Source organism: Thalassophryne amazonica, chromosome 2, assembly GCF_902500255.1.
Source record: "Thalassophryne amazonica chromosome 2, fThaAma1.1, whole genome shotgun sequence".
Lineage (NCBI taxonomy): Eukaryota > Metazoa > Chordata > Actinopteri > Batrachoidiformes > Batrachoididae > Thalassophryne > Thalassophryne amazonica.
This window is the reverse complement of record NC_047104.1, coordinates 84,284,109-84,302,955: the sequence shown is the minus strand read 5'-3', so window position 1 is coordinate 84,302,955 and position 18,847 is coordinate 84,284,109. Positions and strand designations below refer to the sequence as shown.

Below are 18,847 nucleotides of genomic sequence, written 5' to 3'. Positions count from 1 at the left end.
TCCATCTATCTTTAGAAAAACCTTTAATGTCATCACTGAAGTACCTACTCAGACATTTTCATCTTTTTTTCCATTTCCTCACTTCCCACTTTGCTTGCTTTAAGGTCTGAAGTTGTGAGCTCAATACTCATTTCCATTTTTGTGTGTGTGTGTGTGTGTGTGTGTGTGTGTGTGTGTGTGTGTGTGTGTGTGTGTGTGTGTGTGTGTGTGTGTGTAGCTTTCAATGAGATCACTCAGATCACTCCATTCCACTTCTATTTTTTTTTTTTAACCAGTCCCTTTTCTTTACTGTAACATTTTAAATAGACAATGAAATGAATGAAGGAGGCATGAGATGGGAAGAGAGGCGAATGGTGCAAAGTAGAAGCACTGGAGAGAATAGAGAAAATGATAAAAACAGAGATACTGAGAAGCAAATAAAGGAGGAGACAGAGTGGAAAGTGTGGAGACATAGTGAAGGGGTACACGGGTGAAAGAGAGAAAGTGTATAATGATAAGAGAAGATGAGGGGAGACAATAATACCACAACAAAAGCTACAGACAGGCAGGTGAGATGTTGTCCTGCAGGAATATGAATTATTCCTGCAGGACAACATCTCTCTCTCTCTCTTTCTCTCTGCATCAACAGGCTCATTCAGGGTGCAGTATTGCTCTGTTTGATACATAGTGAGTCACACTAACACTAAACCCTTAGGGCCCTTTCACACATAGTACATATGTGGTCTAATTGTGCATGAAGTGTGCATGAAGCAGGAATCATATGCAATACGTGCAAAATCGTCCCTGTCTCTCACGCCTCGTACACCTGTTGCTACAACTATTTGCACACGCTAGCGGCTGAAAGACAGAGTGTGCACTGTGAGAGCCCATCGAACCATCTCGTGAGAGGTGTTGGCCAAATTCCAGCTGACACATACGAACATCTAACACCGCTCATTTGGCACTTAAAAAATGTGTGGCCATTCACACTATTACCACGACAACAGTCAGCAAACGATCACTTTCGAGCTGGATGTGAAATTTGTCTAAGTGCCCCCATGAGTGTGGCTTTGCAAACAGACACAGTGACACATTGCTGTGTGCGCTGAACTGACAGGGGTGTGTCCGCCCACAGAAGCAGCTGTGGAAATCTGTAGTTGTGGATGTCACGGCTGGGGAACATGTACCGTGTTTGGACATGAACTAACAACTGTCCATTGTGACGAGCGTGTGTCTGCTTGCTGTCCTCGCGTGGACATACATAAAAACATATATCGCCGTTGCAATGGGCTGCAGTGAGCACGCGCACAGTGCACACATTAACAGGCTACCCCAGGTGAAATGGACCGCCAGATCATAACACACAACAGGCGATCTGAATGTCACGTCACCTACGTGAGCTCTGTTCCACATGACGCGGTGTCTGTCCTGTGGCGCGGCGTTCACAAAACACTCGTGTCGGGCAGGACACACCGACAGCAGATGTGGACATGATAGGAGTGCCCTGCTTCTCATTCATGTCATTTCATGACTGTACGTCTGTGACCATGGGTCATCTACAGAGGAACAGATGGATCATACTTGTATTGTCTGTTTGATAAGAGGGATCCAATAAAGATATTTATGTACAATTCTGCAAAGATTTATTGTTTATCTTTCAACTGCTCCTGTTTTGTTCACTGCCGCAACAGCAGATAGAGTAGAGATCTGTCCTTCCTGATACATCTCCAGTTTTACCTGGAGAAATGCACACTGCCCCTCGTCTTCGAAAGAGGTCTTCCATCTAAGTACTAACCAGGACCTACTTGGCTTAGCTTCTAATATCTGATGGGATCAGGTGCACACAAAGCAGAGCATCTGCTGCATTTCTGCACAGAGTTAAGGCTCCATCACACTTAGTACGAATGAGTACATGCCAATCTGAATCAGGCAGAATGTAAAAAAACAACAGCAAAAAAAAACAAACAAAAAAAAACAAAATACATCCCACACCTGAGAGGGAATAAAAATTGCGGAAGACAGCTGTCCGACAGACGGTGCTCCGACCCGCCCGACTGATCCGTGTACATGCTGTGCACATGAGCCTTTGAAAACAGTACAAATGTAGGTGGAACACTGTAAGAATACCTGGACAGCTGCCAGAATGCAATAAGAAAAATAAGAATGCACATACAAGCCGTACGATTGCGGTCCGACAGCGGTTCAGCAGCAGCACTCAAGGTGCACTTGTGGTGCATTCAGGCACATTTGGGACACTCAGCCAGGGTTCGATGTGGTGGAAACATGCCGAAAATAAACTGAGAATGCAATCAGAATGTCATGAATGCTGTTGTCATGCCATCTTATTGTTTAGAATGCAGTCAGACTGCGGTCAGATGGCACCTCGACTGCTATTCGATATTTTTTCCACTTCGACTGTGCGCCAAATGTTTTGAACATGAGCAAAACATTTGGGGTGGCCGCATGATTGTGTACAACTGTTTAGACTGTGCTCAGAATGCTGTCCTATGGCCGCTAATGCACCTATGCACCACTTGAATGTGGGTTGAATTTTCATTCGGCCTCCTTCAGCCTCTAGTGTGATGGAGGTGTAAGACAGAAAATATGTAACTGGAAATTCGGAGTGATTTTGTTTTAATTACCTCTGCCAACAAAATTGGAGGAGGTTAGGTTTTCAACCGTTTGTTTGTCTGTTTTTGAACAGCCATGATTATACAATTTTTCATATATCATTATGAATTATTTTTACTCCTTTCACATTCCCAAATTGCTTTGTATCTCAGTTTGACCAACTGTCATCCAATAAATCTCATTACATTACATTACATTACATTTGGCAGACGCTTTTATCCAAAGCGACTTATAATCGAGGACATAATCATAGCATATAACACTTGCAAATACAAAGTGCACAGGAAATATACAGAACAATAGGTGCAAATGTCAAGTGGGGTTAGTTTTTTTTTTCTTTTTTAATTTAAGTACATTAACACAGGGTTAAGTAGAATAGACACATATACACACACACGCCCACAAACCCAACACACAACATGCCTTAGAGTCTACCCCGGGTCTGGGCCAGCTCAGGCATCAGTGCAGTAATAGTCACGAAAGAGGAGAGTCACTGATCTTTGCCATTCAGCTTCCCGCTTTTGGGTCACTTCCATTACATTTGGGTTCAGCCGTAACAGGAGTTTCTGGCCAACGTAATGGATCCAGGGGGAGCTGACCATATCCGCCAAGCCCTCAGCTCACAGGGAGCATTCCTGGGAAAGCAGCAGCAGCAATTGGAAACCCTCATTGATCAGGTCCATGCCCTCTCCCAGCAGGGTTCGCTTTCACACACATGCATCTCTACACAGTTAGAGCTCTAGCACTGCCCATTCCAGCCTCACTTGGACTTACACCTCTCCCAGCAGCTTATGCCCCTGAGCCACAAATTTGTTACCCGGAACTCTTCCCAGGTTGTGTTCATTCATGTGCATCATTTTTGATACAGTGCTCACTAGTTTTCACACAGAGCCCCTCACTTTACTCCACTGATGCTAGTAAAATATCTTACCTGATTATTTGCTCTGGGGGGAGGCCCTAACTTGGGCTACTGCCCTCTGGAGCTCTGATTAACCCATCCTCCAGTCCTACCTTGCTTTCACAAAGGAGGTTCAGACTGGGGTTTAATCACCCGATGTGGCAGCACTCCACCTCCCAGTGCTTACTGTTCCTCTGACAGGAGTATGATAAATTATTCCATCGACTTCCTTATCTTAGTCATGGAGGCCAAGTGGAACCATGTGGTGTTGCAAAGCGTTTAACGGGCTGTCTGAGGCCCTGAAAGATGAACTGGTAGTTTGGGATTAACCCAAGGACCTGGACCAGCTCATTGTCTTGGTGATTCAGTTAGATAATCGGTTGTGAGAGCGTCAGCAGGCGAAGAGCCAAAGGGCTGACCGGTTACACCCACTCTGATCCCTCCATGACACGGACATGGTACTTCTTCACAAAGCTCCACTGAGATCCCTCTCTGCGGCCCTCCAGCTCCCCGTGCCGATGAGCCTATGCAGCTTGGCAGGGCTAAATTAACCCCCCAAGAGAGACAGAAGAGACTAGGTGCCGGGGAGTGTCTCTATTGCAGTGCTATTTCAATTTCAATTTTCAATTTATTTTCATTTATATAGCACCAAATCACAACAGATTTGCCTCAAAGCCCTTCACACAGGTAAGGTCTAACCTTACCAACCCCCAGAGCAACAGTGGTAAGGAAAAAACTCCCTCTGAGGAAGAAACCTCAAGCAGACCAGACTCAAAGGGGTGACCCTGTGCTTGGGCCATGCTACAAACATAAATTACAGAACAATGCAGAGAACAATTCATGGACGAATATACAAGAGATGCTATTGGAGCACAGGATAGGAGGATCGCCAACACGAATACAACTCCCATCTCTGGATGGAGCTGCACCTTAAACAGAGAGAAAAAACAGAATCAGGCATCAGAAAGACAAAAGTGCTAAGGGGCATATCCTTAGCAACTGCCCTGTTTGGCCAAAAGCCAATGCTTGCATGTAGGTTCCAGGCTATGGGTGAGCCAGATAAAATTCACAGGTGTTCATACACCCAAATCCTGGCCATCATTTTGTTTCACCAGCAGTTACTGTCAGTTCCTGCACTCATTCACACTGGGGCTGAGAGTAATTTTTTGGACCATAAAGTAGTCTCTGATGCATGCATCACTGTTAAGGCACTCCCGTCACCCCTCTCTGTGCACACCTTAGATGGCACTCCCCTACCAGTCATCACTCACCAGACTGACCTTTTCACGGTAGTGGTGTTGGGTAACCACCAAGAAACCTTGCGTTTTTTTTAGTTTTATTCCATGTCCCCACTGGTTTTGGGGCACCCCTGGGTTGTGATGCACAACCCCTGGATAGACTGGCCGACTGGGCAGTCACTCACTGGTGCAAAGACTGCCACAGTTGATGTCTTTGATACTCTGTGCCGCCCAGCGTTAGTGCCAGGGAGTTAACCAGCACACCTCCAGATCTCTATTCAGTTCCCATTGATTATCACAACTTTGCTGAGGTTTGTAGCACGGACTGGGTGCTGTCACTTCCCCCAACCAGACCCTATGAGTATGCCATTGATTTGCTCCCAGGCGTGACATGTGTTGTGTGTCGGGGGGTGTGGCTGGAGGTTTTGGTGTTGTTTTCTTTTCTTTGCTCCTCAGGTGGCATGGAAGCTGATTTGTCTGTGGAAAAGAAGGTGCTGGCTGAAGAATCCTCACCCTCGTCAATATCATGTGAGGCACCTGGGACTGGTGCTCACGTGCAGCCCTAAAGACTTTCAGCTGTAGCAGATAATTGGATGGCGTTCTGCTTTTAAGGCAGGTGTGAGCCAAGCAGAACTGCCGGGAACTCGACCTTGTGATGTTCGTTTGTGAGACGCTGAGGGCCGCACCTGGGTCTGACACATTAAGCCTGTGAAGCAAGGAAGGGTGAGGACACATGCTGTCAGCACACAGTAAAGGTAATTAACTGTTGGATTAATTGTAGATAATAACTTGATGTTTTGCTACATAGTATACGTGAAATTGTGATGAGAATGGTGTGGCTTGCTTCTCACTGTTGTGGCGTGCAGGATAAGTGATCCTCCACTTATTGTGAGAAGCTGCTCATGTGCATAAAGATAAAAAGTATAAACCTTGATGTGTTGCTGATAGCATGTGTTTTGTGAAATAAATTGCTATAATAGCTAACGTGCCTCACATCTTCTGTGCTTTAACAGAGAATCAGTTTGTCGTGTCCACCTGGGGGGTGTCTGTTTGATGGTAGTGAGTCCAGGAGCATCGGACTTCTCTCCCCGTGAACACTGGAGAGCGTGCCAGCAGTCACTCCTCTTGAAGGACATTGGGTTGGGGTTTTTTTGTATGATTTATTTAGGCACAGGTGAAAAATAAATTGTTTTTTGTTGACGGAACCGCTTCTTGGTTATTTTTAGTGCTGGGTCCTGTCTGACGCAGGTTCGCTCCTCAATCTGCGTCGACACATAAAAGTAGTTCCCGGCCATTTCATAATGGACCCAGCGGCAGAGGCGGTTCCTTTTGCCAAGAAAGTCCAAGAACACTTGGAGAAAATATGGGAGCAATTACAGCATCTGGCGAATCAAATTAAACAAACAGACGCCCGTGTTACGGAGCTTGCGGCGCAAGTCGTTTCGCTTCCTGCTGCGTCAGCTGTGGCATCAGCGATGTTCCGACTGGTTTTTGGTTATCCGATGAAAACGAATACCGTTGCTCCACGGTTGCTGAATTTTAGGCAGGGGAGGTGGAGTGCGGCGGAGTATTCCGTGGACTTTCGGATTTTTTCTGCTCAGTCAGGTTGGAATGCCGCAGCTTTGCGGGGCGTGTTTGTGGATGGGTTAAATGAGTCATTAAAGGATGAGCTGGCGGTCCGTGACGAGCCCGGCGATTTAGATGAGCTAATATCGTTGGTAATTCGTCTAGATGATCGGATGAGGGAGCGTGGACGCGAGAGAGGACGCCCATTAGAGCGGGGTTTTTCGTCTCGGGGCTTTCCCCGACACAGGTCTGGGCCGCCTCTTCTTCGCCCCACTGAGGCTCCTCCGACGGGACCTCTGACTCCTCCTGTCGACGAGTCCATGCAGCTCGGTCGAGCAGAGATTTCTGTATTGCCCCGACGATTTAGACGTCGAAAAGAATAACGGTGATGTGACTCCAAGTGTTCTGGGACCGACGATATAATACACATATATAAAAAAAAAAAAAAACCTACCACGGGTAATTGTTTTTTTTTTTCTTTCTCTTTCTTATTTTTGGTTGGTGGTTTGTAGTTTTGTCTGGAGGGGGAGGAGTGGCTGTTGGGCGGTTGGATGTCCGCCTGGACTCTTGTCCTTATTGCTTTTTTATGTGTTTTTAGGTATTTTCTGTTTGGGCTTGTTGGGTCGTTTTCTTTTGTTGTTTTTTATTTCTCTACATTCCTAACCCCAGCCTCACTTGCCCCAAGACCGTTTGTCTTGTGGGTGGTGGGGTGGTGCAGGTTGGTCACTGAGTATTCTCAGAAGACCTCTGCACCTAGGGGGGGGGGGTGTTAGAGGCGTTTTTTTTTGTTTTGGTTAGGGCCCGGTTCCACTCCAGCCTCGGCGTGCCTTTGTACCGTTTGTCATTGGTGTTGCCGGGGTATGGTGCTGCGGGGACTTACCTCAGTCGGAGGGGTGGCCCGATCTGTTGCCGTTTGCCGTTTTGGTGGTTCCACCCCTCCCGAGGGGCTGGGGTATGGTCGAGTTGAGGCACCGGACGTTTTTCCGGTTCTCCGCTGCGCCTTGGGGTTGGAGCCGGGCTAGTTTTTTCCTGTTCCCTTCTCTGGCTTAGTATTGTGAGCGGTTCGCTGCTATTGAGCTACCGACGGGCTCTGGGTGGGGCCTAGGGTCTTTCGGGGTGCCGGGGAGGGAGACGGGGTTTAGGGTCGTTTTACCATCCCCCGGGGTTGTTTTTAGTAGTCCTCCGGGGGTTGATTTTTGTTTTTGTTATGTTTCCTTCCGGGTTCCGCCTCCAGGGTTGATGGGACGGTCCTCTGGGGGAGAAATGGCTTGGGGCTAACTGGCCGAGTGTGCCTGGGTCTGGGGTTCCGGGGTTGTGGGGGGGGGGCGCCTCCTGGGGTTGATGGTACGGTCCCCTGGGGGGCGCCGTTTTTCTCTATGTACACCTGGGGACCTGTGTGGGATCTTGGTTCTGGCTGTTCCTCCTGGAACAGGCGATGAAGGCCTTCTGGGGGGGGTTGGTCTTTGCAGGTCATTCTGGGAGGGCTGTTTGTTGTTTTTCTTTCGTGTTTTTCTGTTCATATTGTGTTTGAGGGACTATGTTGGGTTTTGGTGTTTGGGATGTTTTTCTTTTTCTTCCCGGGGTTTGATGGGACGGTCCCCTGGGGAGGTTGCTGGGTGGGTTTTGTGTTTTTCATTGTGTATTGGATTGCTGGGGTTTGTTTTGGGGCTTTTGTTGTCTCCAGCCGGCCTTCCAGCTGCGGTGCCTGTCCTGCTGTCTGTGATGGACCCCGGAGGGAGGTGCTGTTCTCGGTCCTGGTCTGGTCGGTCGCCGGGGGGCTTCCCGTTGATGGGGGGGTACTGTTGTGTGTCGGGGGGTGTGGCTGGAGGTTTTGGTGTTGTTTTCTTTTCTTTGCTCCTCAGGTGGCATGGAAGCTGATTTGTCTGTGGAAAAGAAGGTGCTGGCTGAAGAATCCTCACCCTCGTCAATATCATGTGAGGCACCTGGGACTGGTGCTCACGTGCAGCCCTAAAGACTTTCAGCTGTAGCAGATAATTGGATGGCATTCTGCTTTTAAGGCAGGTGTGAGCCAAGCAGAACTGCCGAACTCGACCTTGTGATGTTCGTTTGTGAGACGCTGAGGACCGCACCTGGGTTTGACACATTAAGCCTGTGAAGCAAGGAAGGGTGAAGACACATGCTGTCAGCACACAGTAAAGGTAATTAACTGTTGGATTAATTGTAGATAATAACTTGATGTTTTGCTACATAGTATACGTGAAATTGTGATGAGAATGGTGTGGCTTGCTTCTCACTGTTGTGGCGTGCAGGATAAATGATCCTCCACTTATTGTGAGAAGCTGCTCATGTGCATAAAGATAAAAAGTATAAACCTTGATGTGTTGCTGATAGCATGTGTTTTGTGAAAGAAATTGCTATAATAGCTAACGTGCCTCACATCTTCTGTGCTTTAACAGAGAATCAGTTTGTCGTGTCCACCTGGGGGGTGTCTGTTTGATGGTAGTGAGTCCAGGAGCATCGGACTTCTCTCCCCTTGAACACTGGAGAGCGTGCCAGCAGTCACTCCTCTTGAAGGACATTGGGTTGGGGTTTTTTTGTATGATTTATTTAGGCACAGGTGAAAAATAAATTGTTTTTTGTTGATGGAACCGCTTCTTGGTTATTTTTAGTGCTGGGTCCTGTCTGACGCAGGTTCGCTCCTCAATCTGCGTCGACACATAACAACATGTCCATTTAGCTGCCTTTACAACCTCTCATGGTCAGGGGTGGGAATCAATGGAAACCTATATCCAGGACTCCCTGGCCGCTGGGGGCAGGGTTCTTCTGAACACCATCACGGACAACAAGCAGTACCCTCTTCCCCTCCTTGATTCAATGTTCAGTCCCTTGCATTGGGCAGCTATATTCACCAAGTTGGACCTCAGGAATGCCTACCATCTAGTCAGTGTCAAGGAGGATGATAAATGGAAGACCACATTCAATACCGCCTTGGCAACTTTGAATACCTGGTCGTGCTCTTCACTCTTACAAACACTCCCGCCACGTTCCAGGCACTGATCAATGACGTGTTTCATGACTACCTCAACTGGTTTATTTTTGTTTATCTGTTTTTTTTTTCCCTGACTCTCTCAGAACACACCACACACATCCATTTGGTTCTCCAGCGGCTGCTGGAGAATTGGCTCTTTGTTATTGCCGAAAAATACAAGTTTCATAAGGGCACAGTTTCTTTTCTTGGTTTTATCATCTCCCATAATCACATAAAACATGATCCCTCCAAAGTTAACGCAGTCATGAACTGGCAGATACCTTCCTCTGTCACACAGCTTCAATAATTTCTCAGGTTTGTTCATTTTTGGTGCCGGTCTATCTGCCGGAACTGCAGTCAGATTTCCTCTCCTTTACCTGCACTCACCGTTTCACTGGTGACCTCAGGTAGCTAGAGCATTCACACTACTCAAACACTGTTTTTCCACAGCTTTCATCCTTACTCAGCCAGACCTAGACCATCAGTTCATGGTGGAGGTGGATGCTTCTGACATCAGGATAGGGGCTGTGTTTCCCAGCAGGCTGAGGGTGACAGTCGTCTTCACCCCTGTGTCTTCTCCCGAAATCTGTCTTTCGCAGAATGGAACTATAACATTGGGAACCGGGAACTCCTGCTCTGGAACGACATCCTGATCCCAGTGGGAGAGCATCCAGAAGACTTACAGTGAGGAAAATAAATATTTGAACACCCTGCAGTTTTGCAAGTTCTCCCACTTAGAAATCATGGAGGGGTCTGAAATTTTCATCTTAGGTGCATGTCCACTGTGAGAGACATAATCTAAAAAAAAAAAAAAAAAATCCGGAAATCACAATGTATGATTTTTTAATCATTTATTTGTATGTTACTGCTGCAAATAAGTATTTGAACACCTACCAACCAACAAGAATTCTGGCTCTCACAGACCTGTTAATTTTTCTTTAAGAAGCCCTCTTATTCTGCACTCCTTACCTGTAATAATTGCACCTGTTTTAATTTGTTACCTGTATAAAAGACACCTGTTCACACACTCAATCAATCACACTCCAACCTGTCCACCATAGCCAAGACCAAAGAGCTGTCTAAGGACACCAGGGACAAAACTGTAGACCTGCACAAGGCTGGGATGGACTACAGGACCAAAATCCCTACTGCAGTTTGTGCAAACCTGGTGAAAAACTACAGAAATGTTTGACCTCTGGGTTCAGTCAGACGCAGGTCCGCTCCTCAACCCGCGTCGGCACATAACACAAACCTGCTGAAAAACTACAGGAAACGTTTGACCTCTGTAATTGCAAACAAAGTCTACTGTACCAAATATTAACATTGATTTTCACCGGTGTTCAAATACTTATTTGCAGCAGTAACATACAAATAAATTATTTTAAAAAAATCATACATTGTGATTTCTGGCCTTTTTTTAGATTATGTCTCTCACAGTGGACATGCACCTAAAATGAAAATTTCACACCCCTCCATGATTTCTAAGTGGGAGAACTTGTAAAACTGCAGGGTGTTCAAATCCTTATTTTCCTCACTGTACCTGCCATCCTGGGATCCACAGGACCTTGGACCTCATTCATGTTTGCTTATGGTGGCCCACTGTCTAGGCAGACATGCAGGAGTTTGTCCAAGCTTGTACCATCTGCCATGGCGCAAGACCCCTCACCAACCTCCAGCCAGAATCCTCCAGCCTTTACCCACACGTGGTCACCCCGGTCCCACATCTGCCCAGACTTTGTCATTGGATTGCCTTCATCCCAGGGGAGCACTGTTGTCCTCACACTTGTGATCGTTTCTCCAAGGCAGCACACTTTGTGTTACCTGCCAAGTTATTATTGGCCAAGGAGACTGCAGACCTCCTGGTCCACCGTGTTCTGCGGCTGCATGGCATCCCCATGGACATTGTGTCTTTTCGAGGATCCCAGTTCACCTCTTGTGTGTGGCATGCCTTCTGCTCAGCACTGGGCACCTCAGTCAGTCTTTTGTCTAGATTCCACCCCAGACCAAGGGCCAAGAGGAACAGGTAAACCAGGACCTGGAATCTATCTTATGGTGCGTGACATCTTCTCACCTGACTACCTGGAGTACCCACCTGCTGTGGCTTGAAAACACCCACTACTTCCAGACCTGCTCAGCCACCAGACTCTCTCGTTTGGAAGCCTCACTTGGATACCAGCCACCACTCTTCCCCAAACAGGAGGAAGAGGTTTCAGTCCCCGCTGTACAGCAACACCTCAGATGTTGAAAATGGCCTGCTCTGCCCTCCTCCAGATGAAGGACAGGACCCAATGCCATCGATACTGGCATTGGACCCCGGCCCCCACCTGCCAGCCTGGGCAGGAGGTGTTGCTGTCATCGAAGAACATACCCCGACAGACCGAATCCCACAAGCTTGCCCCCAGGTTTATCAGACCACATGTGGTAGACTGGATAATAAACCCTTCTGCAGGGCATCTGCTGGTTTTTCATGTTTCCCAGATAAAGCCATTTCATATCAGTCCTCTCTACCCTCCTGCTCCTTCTCCTCCTCCTGCCCGGATTGTGGACGTCCATTCTGCCTGGACAGTGAAGTGGATCATAGACATTCATTGTCGGGGCCGGGGCTTCCAGTAATTGGTGGACTGGCAGGGCTAAAGGCCCGAAGAGTGCTCCTGGGTAGCGTGAGGTCTCATACTGGACCCTTCCCTCCTCTGTGACCTGGTCCTTCCTACTCCCTCTCTCTATGTTTCCAGGTAGCGTGCCATGGAGTTGATCACCTCACCTGTGGGTCATTATCACATTATCACTGTGTTTAAACCCCGGTTCATCAGTTCATCACTGCCAGAAACTCCATTCTCACAACATAGTATCTGGGTCCTCTGTTCTCCTCAATAGAGTTTTTATGCGTTCCCTCGCAGTCCTATGAACTTTGTGCTTTTGTGCGTTCTGATGCCCGCATTTTGTGCTCAATGTTGAGTGCATTACTACGCAGCCTATTTGGTAGCTTTTGTGCTTGGCCGTTTCCACACCGATACTCACCTGTGCCTTCTACATGGTTCCTGTACTCCGTCAGCTCTGTGGGCAGCCACCTGGCTCCTGTCTCCACCATCACATCATCCCCATGCTCTGGCAAATGTTTCAAACACCTACATCCATCATAGTCTTCTTCGCTAACCATCTCTGGTTCTGGTTCGATCAGACTGTGGCTCCGTCTCAATGTTGGTCTGATCTGGGTCTCCACACTACAGGCCTCCTTTCTCATTTCTAAATTGCTTTGTATCTTAGTTTGATCAATTCTCAACCAATAAACCTCATTCTTTTTCATTCAGCTTCCCGTTGTTGGCTCCCTTCCATTACATCACCTTCCATGAGGGAAGTGATGGTCTAGTGTTTAAGTGTTGGGCTTGAGACCAGAAGATCCTCAGTTCAAATCCCAGCCTGACTGGAAAATCAATAAGGGCTTTTGGGCAAGGTCCTTAATCCCATAGTTGCTCCCGGTGTGTATGGAGTACCTTGTATGGCAGCACCCTGACATTGCGGTGAATGTGAGGCATTATGTAAAGTGCTTTGAGCATCTGATGCAGATGGAAAAGTGCTATATAAATGCTGTCCATTTATAAGTATTCAGAACCTTTGTCATGAAGCTCAAATTTGAGCTCAGGTGCATCATATTTCCACTGATCATCACTGAGATGGTTCTACAGCTTAATTGGAGTCCACCACTTGAGGCAAATTAAGAAGACTGGACATGATTTGGAAATACACACACCTGTCTACATATAAGGTTCCACAGTTAGCAGTGCATGTCAGAGCACAAGCTAAACATGACGTCAAAGGAATTGTCTGTAAACCTCTGAGACAGGATTGTCTTGAGGCACAAATCTGTGGGAGTATACAGAAACATTTCTGCTGCTGTGAATGTACTAATGAGCACAGTCACCCCTATAATCTGTAAATGGAAGAAGTTCAGATCCACCAGGACTCTTCCTAGAGCTGACCACTTGTCTAAACTGAGATATCATGGTTGAAGTGCCTTAGTCAAGGAGGTGACCAAGAACCTGATGGTCAATCTGTCAGGGCTGCAGCATTCCTCTGTGGAGACAGAAGAATCTTGTAGAAGGACAACCATCTCTGCAGCAATCCACCAATCAGGCCTCTATGGTAGAGTTGCCAGACGGAAGCCACTCCTTACTAAAACACACATGGCAGCCCGGCTGGAGTTTGCCAGAAGGCACCTGAAGGACTCTCAGACTATGAGAAACAAAATTCTGTGGTCTGATGAGACAACAATTGAACTCTTTGGCATGGATGCTAGGCTTCAGGTATGGAGAAAACCAGACACCATCCCTACAGTGTAGCATGGTTGTGGCAATGTCATGTGGTGTGGATGTTTTTCAGCAGCAGGAACTGAGAAACTAGACAGGATTGAGGAAGAATGAATGCAGCAATGTACAGAGACACCCTGGATGAAAACCTGCGCTGGAGTGATCTTGACCTCAGACTGGGGCAAAGGTTCATCTTTCAGCAGGACAATGACCCAAAGCACACAGCCAAGATATGAAAGGAGTGGCTTGAGGACAACTCTGTGAATGTCCTTGATTGGTCCAGCCAGAGCCCAGACCTGAATCCCATTGAATATCTCTGGAGAGATCTGAAAATGGCTGTGGACTGATGCTCCCCATCCAACATGATGGAGATTGAGAGGTTCTCCAAAGAGGAATAGGCAAAACTACCCAAAGATAGGTTTGCCAAGTTTGTAACATCATATTCAAGAAGACTTGAGGGTGCAACTGCTGCCAAAGGTGTATCAACAAGTGATTGAGCAAAGGGTGTGAATATGTACATACGCTCTCTTAGTTAATAAATTTGCAAAAATTAAAAAAAAAATGTATTTCATATTGTCATTATGGGGTGTTGTGAGTAGAATATTGAGGGAAAAAATAATTTACTCCATTTTGGAATAAGGCTGTAACATAACAATATGTGGAAAAAGTGAAGTGTGAATATAGCTGTGAATATGACCCGTTACACTGTAAGCTGCAGTTGAGCATATATGTCACAGTTAGTCCATGAATGGAACCAGAATTCATTGAGCATGCAAAAGGAGAGAATGAAAATCTAAAACCAGAATTGATGAGGATTCTGCATTTGAGAATATTAAGGCAGTTGTGTGACGCATTTTAATGCTGTCAGCCATTTTTAACCTTTATTTGCCGGTTGTCGGTTATGTGCAGAAATGATCTTTTCAACAATGCCCTTGGTTACTCTCCTGTCAGGCAAGCCACAGAAAAATTTAAACTGAACATAAAAGTCATACGAAAATAACAATTTCCTGTAAAAATGGACAATACATGTACTTTTCTAGAAACATTCCATAATAATGTTTTGAAGAAAGCTGTCATAAATGACTAGGCCAAGTCACTACAATATGTTGGCTTCACATTTTCAAAGAGATTTTTTTTTTTTTTCAGTTTAGTTGTCCAAGATCTTAATATTCTTGTGGATTTGCTTGAGATGATGTAATATGTGTTTAAGTACTCTGTGTGAGCATTTGTCCAACAAATTTTATATTAATGAACTTTGACATGCAAGACTCAATCAAAGTCTGTCATGATACTGCTGACCTTCAATTTAACTGGCATGTTCCAGCTATTACAGCTAGCTATGTTACATATTACATAGAAATTTTAACCATTCAAAAACAGTAATATATGCAGTCTGCAGCCATATGTGTAATAAAATTGGTTGGTATGGACAACACTGTCATGCAAATGTTAGGTTATTAGTGAAATGGCTAACTGCCTCAATAATTACAATTGTCGGTATACAGTAAATTTTGCAGAGTAAAATATACTCTATGGGGATAACATTTGTTCCCAGTCCAAACTGAGTAAAACATACTGTATCACAGTGGTAAATCAACTCTATCACAGTCTAAAATCAACTCCATCATGCTGTGAATGACTCCTAATAGAGTAGAAAAACTTGATTTGACAAGATGGTAGAGATGATTTCATTTTATAACAGTATATTTTACTCTATTTAGACTGGGACCAAGTGTTATCCTGGGAGAGTATATTTTACTCTGCAAAATGTACTGTGTAACGTAGGCAAATGGCTCACTGGTTGAGCTAGCTTGGCTAGGTACTTCAAAGTTTGGTTCAAACACTTGCTTCTTGAGGACATTTGTAAGCAGATGATTTATTCTGATGTGTCTACTCTATAATACTGCTCTGCTAAAAAACAAAATATTATCACAGTTGTAGCTATGATTCATGTAAATTCAGTAAAGTATATCTTATACTTAACAAAAATATAAACGCAACACTTTTGGTTTTGCTCCCATTTTGTATGAGATGAACTCAAAGATCTAAATCTTTTTCCACATATACAATATCACCATTTCTCTCAAATATTGTTCACAAACCAGTCTAAATCTGTGATAGTGAGCACTTCTCCTTTGCTGAGATAATCCATCCCACCTCACAGGTGTGCCATATCAAGATGCTGATTAGTCACCATGATTAGTGCACAGGTGTGCCTTAGACTGCCCACAATAAAAGGCCACTCTGAAAGGTGCAGTTTTATCACACAGCACAATGCCACAGATGTCGCAAGATTTGAGGGAGCGTGCAATTGGCATGCTGACAGCAGGAATGTTAACCAGAGCTGTTGCTCGTGTATTGAATGTTCATTTCTCTACCATAAGCCGTCTCCAAAGGCGTTTCAGAGAATTTGGCAGTACATCCAACCAGCCTCACAACCACAGACCACATGTAATCACACCAGCCCAGGACCTCCACATCCAGCATGTTCACCTCCAAGATCGTCTGAGACCAGCCACTCGGACAGCTGCTGGAACAATCGGTTTGCATAACCAAAGAATTTCTGCACAAACTGTCAGAAACGTCTCAGGGAAGCTCATCTGCATGCTCGTCGTCCTCATCGGGGTCTCGACCTGACTCCAGTTCGTCGTCGTAACCGACTTGAGTGGGCAAATGCTCACATTCGCTGGCGTTTGGCACGTTGGAGAGGTGTTCTCTTCACGGATGATGCGAAGGAGATGTGTTGCACTGCATGAGGCAAATGGTGGTCACACCAGATACTGACTGTTATCCCCCCCAAATATGCCAGTATACAAAGGTATATCTAAATATCTAAAAAGGAAGAGTAAAATAGGAGCATAGCAAAGAGTAGAGTAGAGCCACTTAGGTGCCTGGTCTTGAGAACCATGTTTCAGTCTGATACTGCAGGGGTGGTTGGTTGTGACTCTCCAAGTTAAAATTTAGACTCCCAAAAAGAGGTAAAAACAACAATTTGGGGGGGGGGGATTCCAAACACTAATATAGCCTTCTTACCTGCACAGTAAAATCACCAGTGTCAAATTAACACTGCCAGGGTTAATTTAACACTGACAGTGAACATATGGTCCAAATCTGACCAGAGTAGGACCACATCTTCACTGTCAGTGTTAGTTTTACACTGGTGATTTTATTTAACTGTAAATAGTATAATACAATTCTCTTATTCATGCCTGGAAGACTCTAGTTATGTGATTTCAGACACACTTAAGTGGACAATACCATTTCTTAACATGAGTTGCATGTGTTTCACTCCCATCTTTGCAATGGCTGATTCAAATCTATTTTTCAGTGCATGGCACAAGCCAGATGACACTGTGGTAGAATATTTTAAGTTGCTGTATCACTTGTTTAATACATTAATTTATTAGCTTCAGAGGTTCTGAATTTGACTTTGTCAAGTCTCTACAGTTGAATGTCGACATTAGACAGTGTCCACATTTGCCTTAACTTGCAGTTTAACTAAATAACATTAACTAGCTAAAGGGAATGTTTACGAACATTAGCAAGTTAATATGAGGTTATCCCCACCTCAACCCCACCACCCCAGACTACCAACCTACTGATAGGCAGTGTTGCCACAGTTACTTTGAAAAAGTAATCCAATTACTGATTACTGATTACTCCTTGAAAAAGTAACTTAGTTACTTTACTGATTACTCAATTGTATAAGTAACTAAGTTAGATTACTAGTTACTTTTTTAGTTACTTTCCCCAGCTGCCGACAACAACCCATGTCAACATGACAATGATACCTGTTTTGCCAAAACTCACTTTATAGTCACCCTTTCTTGACTTCAATGAAAACAAATACTTGTTTTATAAAAAGTAAAATAAAGACCTCTTTCTTGACCTCATATTTAACTGTTGACAGCACTGTAACAGTAAAACTTGCAATTTAAAACCTACATTGTTTATAAATGTAACTATTAAATTCTAACATTTTTCTAACATTTAAATTCTCTAAACATTTTACTTGTCGAAATTATTATTATTTTAAGCAGTATTAGTAGTTGTAGTACAAAACGGCTTCAAAACTGGACCTTTAATCTAGGGGTGTTGTGAGGGGGGGCACATCCCTCCCCCACGCCCCCATTCCATCTGGATTCGCCCCTGCTTTGGCGTTTGAGCACAAAGAATGGATAACATATATTTATGCAGAAAACAGGACCAGATTTACAGGTAAGAAAGTTTTATTGCGTTTTCACATCATGTGGTCCTCAGAAAGAGAGTTTAGGTGCATTTGAGTGGAAAACAGTGTTAGTTGTTGACGCGTCGGGGAGGATCAGCTGTTTTTAACGAGACGATACGGAGCGGCTCAACTCAGAATTCTAAATAAAGGAGGGAAAAAAGTATAAAAATGTCTTTGTAAAGCTCAGTGCAGGTGTGCTGATCACCGTGCTTTAAGAGGTGAGGACAAGTTCCCGGCATCACTGCTGATAGGCAACACCTTCTCTGCTTGTCATTGTATAATTTGCATTCTGTTTGTAATATTAGACAATTATGTGTGCACAGACAATGTAACAGCAATGTAAGGAACTGCAAAATGTTGCTGCTTCAACAAGTTGACAATTATTCAATTAAACAATGCAAATAAACCAAGATTAATTCCTGGTATGATTGCTGGCTAAAGCAATATTTTAAACATAATTTGACATTATTGAACACTAAATGAAAAATGGAAACTAAACAGTCACATTTCGTATAACCTACTTTGTCTTGTCAAAACAAGGCATTTAGGATGAAAACCCAAAGTGAATTCTCTTAAAAGGCATCATCACAGTGCATTTCAATACCCCAATTACACAAGCAAGTAATTTATTTTATTCAATAATTATATATATATATATATATATATATATATATATATATTATTTTTATTTTTTTTACTTGTAGCATGAAACTGTGGATAAAAAAAAAAAAAAAAAAAAAGAATGAGCTCACCTTTTCAAAGTCCACTGCAGTGATGACCCACACACAGTGTGCATTGTTCTCATATTGGACAGGGTAGTTAGGAGAAGTTATAACCCCTCTGGGCCCGCTTAGGTTGCTGCCACAGGTACGAGCTGCGTAGAAGAGAGAAAGAAAATTATGTCGAGTCTTAAAGTGGATTTATTAGATCATCAAAATTATGCTTCCAGACTTCAAATGGCTTCTTAATTTAAAAATAGGGGAAAAAATCACAAAGGAACAGTTACTGAGACAA

General features: G+C 44.6%; 1 protein-coding gene across 1 annotated transcript in view; it reads right to left on the bottom strand.

Annotated features, from left to right (window-relative positions):
* The window catches only part of LOC117503844 (CUB and sushi domain-containing protein 1-like), a 2,069,078-nt gene that overhangs the window by 897,411 nt on the left and 1,152,820 nt on the right, over nt 1-18,847 (bottom strand). The window contains exon 10 of the mRNA XM_034163109.1: nt 18,586-18,707. Coding sequence (XP_034019000.1) covers nt 18,586-18,707 — 122 coding nt within the window. The remainder of the gene's footprint in view (nt 1-18,585; nt 18,708-18,847) is intronic.